The 6,796-nt window shown below is 60.8% G+C and overlaps 5 protein-coding genes across 5 annotated transcripts in view; 1 reads left to right on the forward strand and 4 right to left on the reverse strand.

The window, feature by feature from the left end:
- The window catches only part of ACA1_187740 (uncharacterized protein), a gene marked incomplete at both ends in the record, with an annotated part of 1,518 nt that extends 538 nt beyond the window's left edge, over positions 1-980 (reverse strand). The window contains 4 exons of the mRNA XM_004337832.1: positions 37-205; positions 296-454; positions 559-687; positions 806-980. Of these exons, the coding sequence (XP_004337880.1) occupies positions 37-205; positions 296-454; positions 559-687; positions 806-980 (632 nt within the window). The remainder of the gene's footprint in view (positions 1-36; positions 206-295; positions 455-558; positions 688-805) is intronic.
- Positions 981-1,560: 580 nt separating this feature from the next.
- ACA1_187750 (chorismate mutase subfamily protein) lies at positions 1,561-2,154 on the forward strand (the record flags this gene model as incomplete). The annotated part of the gene is made up of 1 exon (XM_004337833.1): positions 1,561-2,154. One exon carries the CDS (start codon positions 1,561-1,563, stop codon positions 2,152-2,154), a length of 594 nt encoding a protein of 197 aa, XP_004337881.1.
- A 251-nt stretch (positions 2,155-2,405) lies between these two features.
- ACA1_187760 (Carbohydrate binding domain CBM49 domain containing protein) lies at positions 2,406-3,789 on the reverse strand (the record flags this gene model as incomplete). The annotated part of the gene is made up of 2 exons (XM_004337834.1): positions 2,406-3,645; positions 3,764-3,789. The coding sequence occupies 2 exons, from the start codon at positions 3,787-3,789 to the stop codon at positions 2,406-2,408; spliced, it is 1,266 nt and encodes a 421-aa protein (XP_004337882.1).
- Positions 3,790-4,251: 462 nt separating this feature from the next.
- ACA1_187770 (oxidoreductase NADbinding domain containing protein) lies at positions 4,252-5,821 on the reverse strand (the record flags this gene model as incomplete). Its single annotated transcript, XM_004337835.1, has 6 exons — positions 4,252-4,308; positions 4,396-4,739; positions 4,818-4,893; positions 4,989-5,051; positions 5,156-5,241; positions 5,314-5,821. 6 exons carry the CDS (start codon positions 5,819-5,821, stop codon positions 4,252-4,254), a joined length of 1,134 nt encoding a protein of 377 aa, XP_004337883.1.
- A 187-nt stretch (positions 5,822-6,008) lies between these two features.
- ACA1_187780 (ATP:cob(I)alamin adenosyltransferase) overlaps positions 6,009-6,796 on the reverse strand; it is a gene marked incomplete at both ends in the record, with an annotated part of 1,912 nt that continues 1,124 nt past the window's right edge. The window contains one exon of the mRNA XM_004337836.1: positions 6,009-6,726. Within this exon, the coding sequence (XP_004337884.1) occupies positions 6,009-6,726 (718 nt within the window). The remainder of the gene's footprint in view (positions 6,727-6,796) is intronic.

Here is a 6,796-nt window from a genome sequence, read left to right on the forward strand (position 1 = left end):
CCGCCGCTGGTGGTGAGGTGGTCCGCCACCTGGTACGTCGACGGGTTGACCATGTGCTCCAGCCAGAAGTGATAGACCTTCTCGGCGAAGGCGCTGTAGCTGCGGTCCGTGGGGAAGTGGCTGTGGAGCATGAGCGAGAGGATGACCGGCCCCGCGTTCGAGGCCGTCGCCTTCTGCGTGTGCTGCTTGTCCCACCAGTTGCCGCCTGCAGCAATCAACCGTTCACTGTTACAATGCGACGCGCTCAACACGCACGACACGCACGACACGCACGACACGCACACGCCGCACACACCTGGGATGTTGCCGCAGCAGGAGGTGTCCCAGGCGCCGGTGATGTCCTTCCACAGGAAGACGGCTTTGTCGAGGAAGCGGCGGTCGTGCGTCACTTCGTAGGCCCGCACCAGCGCCATCCCCATCCAGTTCTCATCGTCGTAATAGGAGCGCAGCCACCCTGCCGCCCCCGCCATCATCCACCGCACACATTCAATCGACGCACGCACACAACCGCACACGCACGCACACAACACACACACACACACACATACACACAGGTACCGATCTTGTCTTGGGTCTCGTAGAAGGCGTCGAGGAGGCTCCGGTAGTACTGATCGGTCGGGTAGAGCCGCACGGCGTCGATGAGCGTGTCGAACCCCTGCGCGGCCGTCCAGTACTGCGTAGCTTGGCCTGCGCTTCCGCTCCAACCATTTATTGATAGGAAAAGGGCAGGACCAGGGGAAGAGCGAAAACGAAGCCAAAGAGCGAAGCGAGTGTTTGGGGGGGGGAAGGGGCTGAGGGAGCGGACCGTTGGAAGGGTACTGGTTGAGGAGGTAGCGATCGCTGGTGCTCCAGTAGTGCTTCACAAAGGAGGCAAACGCGGCTTTCGCCCAGCCGGGCTCGAATGAGACTTCAGCCGCGCTGATGGCAACCAGTGCGCCCAGGCAAAACGCCAACAGCAGGAACGACGTGCACTTCTTCATGCTGGTGCGAACAATACAAATATCTTAAGATATATTTTTTGCTTTTATGGGATGGACCACCAAAACAACAGCGCAAGGAGTGTCTGCGCAAGGACAAGTCGGCTCCGACAGGACCGGGGCGCCATGGCGCAGTCGGCACCGCGCTCCCCTAGTAAGGGAGAGATCATGGGTTCGATTCCCATTGGCGCCAGTCCACTTCTATTTTGCTTCTCTTTTGGTCGTCTTGCCTGTGCTTTGATGCGCAGGAAACACACCTTCGTCGCCACACTTGGCTTGCAACCGATGGAGGCAACGGACGGGAAGTTGCAGGGTATATAGGATATTGGTCGGTAGATATTGAGTTTGCGCCAATCGGGATAGGATAGGCAACTGTTGGCCAATCGCGTGCCCTGGTTGCAACGGGAAACACTTCCTGGTTGGCCGAAACTGTGCGTTGTAGACTCAACAACAAGCAGCCAAAAGCGGCATCGACGATGGTTAAAAGGGGGCCTTCGGTTGTTTTTACTTTCAAACCAAACCACCACCAACTCCTCTGTACATCACAACCCACACCCCAACTACTTCCTTGTATACCATCAACATGAACCGCTCCATCTTCTTTGCCGTTCTCCTGCTGGCCTTCGTCGCCTTGGCCTCCGCCACCACCTCCACCAGCGGCGGTTCGCCCGCGGAGCAGATCGCCAACGCCCTGCCGGCCAACTACGGCCAGCTCAAGGCCCAGGTGGCCGCCCTCCAGGCCAACCTCACGGCCCAGATCGCCGCCGTCCAGTCGTCCCTGGCTGCCGTGGCCGCCAACGTCAAGTACATCAAGTCCCTCGAGCAGCTGGGCAACCTGCCCGAGGCCTCCACCTGCACCACGCTCGATTGCGTGCGCACCCCGATCAACCAGCTCGACGAGCTCATCATGCAGCTCTACGCCACGCGCCTCTCGTTCGCGGTGCAGGCCGGCTTCATCAAGTACCAGGCCGGCCAGGACGTGCTCGACCCGAGCCGCGAGTCCGTGGTGCTGGCCAACGCCGCTGCCAACGCCGTGGCCAACGGCCTCCCGTCCTACGTGGGCTCGGTGCTCTACGGCAACTACTGCATGCTCTACGTCTCCAAGCGCCTCGAGGTGGAGGTCCTCAACGAGGCCTACAACGCCGGTCTGCCCATGCCCGTCCAGCACGCCGACTAAGTCTCGCACACAACTTGTCCACATCGGACATTAAATGTAATTACATCACAACTGCCCGCAACCAACGGTCAATTAATAACTGCCTGGCCTGCGATCCAATGGTATGGGGGTCGGAATCCCTTGGTTGCATACCAAAAATCTGGATCATCACCGTTGGTTGTGATCACAGGAATTTGGTGAAAGAAATGTCTTACATTCTAAGTAACATGTTGCAGAATATCTACAATCTGATTGGAGGTGGCCTTCGCCGACTATTGGCAGCTGAGGGAGCTCAGGGTGGTGCTGGGCTTGGCGGCGGGCGAGGAGCCGGAAACACGCACGATGATGCCCGAGCCCTGGATGGCGCCGACCTGCAGCGGGCCGTAGTTGAACGCCACGTTGAAGGCATTGGTCGAGCCCTGCCTGTTCAGCTCCCAGAACTGGGTGATCGTCGCGCTGGCCTCGGCGAAGGCGAAGGTGAGCACGCCGCCGTTGATCGGGCGCTGGCCGCTGTTGGCCAGGTTGACGTCGAAGATCTGGAACGTGTTGCCGTTGTCGGTCCACACGCCGCCGGCCGCGGCCGAGCGCGCGGTGATCGTCACCACCGCACCGCAGCCGTTGGTCGGGCTCGGCTGAGGCGTGGCCACGATCGTGGGGGCCGCCGAGGGCGAGGCCGAAGGGGCCGCGGGCGAAGCGCTAGGGCTGGGGCTGGCGGGCGCGGCCGACGGGTTGGCGGTGGGCGACCCGGTACAGGTCACAGAGTCGATGGCGATGGCGGGCGCGGCGGGCTGGCCGGCCGCGAGCGGCGAGCGGAGGACGTAGCCGGCGCCGAGGGTCGCGCCGACCTGAAGAGGGCCGTAGGTGTTGGGCACAACGTAGGTCGAGGCCGTGCCGCTCTTGAGCTCGATGTTCCACGACTGGGTGATGGCCTGGCCGGTGGCGAGGGCAATGGTGAGCTGGGCGGCCGTCACGGGGCTGTTGCCGTTGTTGACGATCGCCAGGTCGTACAGCTGGAAGCGGTAGGCGCCGTCGGTCCAGCTGCCGCCCGCGTTGGCCGAGCGCGCGGTCTGGGTCACACTCACGCTGCAGCCCGACGGCGGGCTTGGCTGGGGTGAGGCGACGATAGACGGCACGGCCGAGGGCGAGGCCGACGGCGCGGGGGGCGAGGCGCTGGGGCTGGCGGGCGCGGCCGAGGGCGAGGCCGACGGGGCGGTGGTGCCGCAGTTGATGGAGGCGACGGTGATGGTGGCCTGGGCTGCCGACTCCCAGATGTAGCCGAACTGGTGAACCTGGCCGGCGACGATGCCGCCGCTCTGCAGACGGTAGTCGGGCAGGGCGAAGAGGCCGTTGGGCTGGCGGGTGAGCTCCCAGACCTGGGTGAGGGCGGCGCCGGTGATGGAGAGCTCGAGGGACTTGACCGTCTCGGAGCCGGCCGTGAGCTGGACGTTCCACTGCGACATGTCCTTACCGTCCTGCTTCCACGAGCTGCCCAGGGTCTGCTTGATGCTGACGCTGCAATCTACAAGAAGAAGCAAAAGATGGTGTCAGCCAGTGTTGATGTTGAGGTTGAGGTTGATTTTGAGATATTGCAAGGTAAGTACCGGCGGTTGCATAGCAGAAGAGTGCGAACAAGGCGAGTAGAATGAAACGCTTCATCGCTGAGGTGTTGATGGAGCTGTTGTTGTTTGTTATGTGGTTGAGTGATGATTTGAGGTGGGTCTGCTGGCGTGGGCTTTATAGTGGAGGTCGGCCGGCTGTAGCGGGCAGAGACGACCATGTCGTGCCCTGAAAACTCCACGAGCGCCAACATCTTCTGCACATACCTGAGTATGGACGCAGCATAGCCTTGAGCCAGTTGGCGCAGACCGGGCGGCGGAGTAGAACGCCAGCGGAGAGATCCCTGCAACGGACCAGCACTGGGCCACTTCTTTTATTGGGGCGCTGTGGTTCGTCGGAAAAACCGGAGGAATGAGACACCACAGTACGCCACAACATTCAACATTCTGTAGCCTCTTGGTAACTACCACGGCGCATCAAAATGAAATGTTTGGCCAACAGCAAGATGTTGTGGTAACCGTCTCTATTGCGAATGGGCACAACGAAAAGTCTCTGTGCCGCTTAGAACTTGAAGACCTGCTCCTTGATGTAGCCCAGATCCTTCAGCACGCCGTCCAGCTGGTCGAATACAAACAATCGCGTCAGCATCAGTGATGTGTGCGGTGCGTGCGGTGCGTGCGTGAGAAAAAGGGAGACTGGACATACCTCGCCCTGCGAGTAGTCGGGGGCCTTGCTGCCGCTGAGAGCCTTGTAGAAGGGCGGGGGACCGCAGACGTAGACCATGACGTCCTCAGCGGGGCCGGGGATGTGCTTCTTGATGATGTCGGCGTTGATGAAGCCGGTGTGACCCTTCCACGACGCAGCGTCGGCGGGCTGGGCGACGACGTAGTGGACCTCGAGCCTGTTGGGGTGCTTCTTGGCGAGCGCGTCGAGGCGGTCCTTGAGGATAATGTCCTGCTCGGTGTTGTTGGCGAAGACGAGCGACACGTGGGTCTTGTCGTCATCCTCGCTGAGCACCTCCTCGAGCACCTGCAGCATGGGCGTGATGCCTTTTGTCGGTCGGTCGATACAAGTCAGCTCTCACTTCTTCAACATGTTCACGTTGAAGTCAAAGTGTGCGCACGCACCAGTGCCGCCAGCAAGCATGCCGAGGTGCTTCTTCATGTTCTTGGAGTAGGCGAGCTTGGGGATCGGACCCTTGACCTGTTTCCAATAACAACAAAGGAGAAGGAGAAGGAGGTGAGGAAGAGGCCTGACCACACGGGCGAGAAAGATAAAAGAAGGGGGTTGGCGGGCACCTGAAGCTTCTCGCCCTTCTTGAGGTGGTAGATGTGCGAGCTCATCACGCCAGTGGGGTAATCCTTGAGGACGAGGGAGAAACGAACGGCACGGCGTCGGTCAGGCCTGACTGAACTGGAGCGCCGTGCGGTGGAGGGGGAAAGCAAACGAGTGCAAGCTCACGTACCTTGATGACGAAGTCGAAGTAGCCCTTGTCCGACTTGTCGTTAGTAACCGGCGTGTAGGGGCGGATCACCGGCTTGCCATTCTCGCCTGCGGTAAAGGAGAAATGAATCGATTAATGCAGAGGCAGAGATATTGAGCGATTAGGAATCATCGATGTACCGATGTTGGCCTTGGTGACGACGCAGCTAGCTACGGGCAGACCCAGTACGTGATCGCGAGAGGGCAGGGCAAATCGGAGGCGTCGGGTGTTGGGCGTGAGGTCTTCGACCTCAACCAGCTCGAACTCCCTGAACTCGTCCTTGTTGAGCGACACGGGCGGCAAGGGCTTGACCTCAGCCGCCTCGGCCTCCTTCTTACCCTCCTGCGCCACCGCAGCCACGGGGGCGACCTTCTTCCTCTCCTCAAACGGCTCTCCAACGACCTCTTTGTACCAATGGTAGCCGCCTGCCGCGAAGGCAGCAGCGACTACCAGCGTCGTGAGGAAGCCTGAGCCGCTCGATTGCTGGTCATCTTGCTTCTGCTGCTTGTTGTCCTCGCTCGAAGCGAAGCGACGGTGCAGCGGCAGCGACAGAGACGCGGCGGATGAAGACGACGAAGACAGCGTCGTCGACGTGAAGGTCGAAGCGCGCGCAAACGATCGCGTGTTGGTGCTGGCGATTCTTCTCATGGTGCTTGCTACGTTCACGCTAGATGTTGAGGTTGATTTTGTGTTGTGCAACCCTTGCGTCTGCCCTCGCCGTGACGTAGCGTCTCGTCGGCGATAAACTGGACATTTATTCATTTATTATTTTATTTATTATTTTATTTTATTTTATTATTAGATAAATGGAACGATAAATGGCCACAGCTGACGATCAGAAAGAGAGGCGGACGTGAGGGAAGGTGGCCTGCAGATCGGCCAGGACGTCGTGTCGCACGCCGGCACAGGCGCGAAGGTTGATGTCCCGCAGCTGCGGCATGGTCGCCAACATGCCCGCCCAGGCGTCTTCCATGCGACCCCGCACGCGCCGATCGGCTTCATCGTAGCCGTCATCGTCGTTGTCGCCCTGCCGGCCTCCTTCGGACCAGTCGAGCCCATCATCACCATCGTCACGATCGCGGATGGCGTGGGCGCTGAGCAGCTTGGAACCGGAGAGGTCGAGGGCGACGAGGTTGGCGAAGCGCTTGGGGAGCGTTTCGGTGATGGTGTCGCCCTTGACCGACATGCCGGAGAGGTGGAGCGCCCGGAGGTGCGGAAAGGCCAACGCGGCGTCGAGCCACAGCCGCGCGTCGGTGAAGGCGTCCCACTGGCCCAGGCACGGCGGCGCGTAGAGCGTGGTGAGGGAGGTCAGGCTGGAAAGCAGCGACACGAGACCCTGGGCCGTGATGCGAAAGCACCCCGTGAGGTCGAGCACGCGCAGGCCTCGGCGTGCGCTCGATGCGACCACCTCATCAGCGGAATCTGATGAAGAAGAAGACGTCGTGGTCATTGATGCCTGGGCAGGCTGTGCCAGCAGGACCTGCTTGGCTGCCAGCAGCTGGCAGGTCTGGTCGGTGATACGCGCGCAGCCGGAGAGGTAGAGCTCCTCCAGGCTGGGACAGCATTGGAGGACCCACGCGATCGCTTTGTCGCTCACGTGCGAGCAGTAGCTCAGTCGCAACA

Source organism: Acanthamoeba castellanii, assembly GCF_000313135.1.
Source record: "Acanthamoeba castellanii str. Neff unplaced genomic scaffold scf7180000084747, whole genome shotgun sequence".
Classification (NCBI taxonomy): domain Eukaryota; phylum Discosea; order Longamoebia; family Acanthamoebidae; genus Acanthamoeba; species Acanthamoeba castellanii.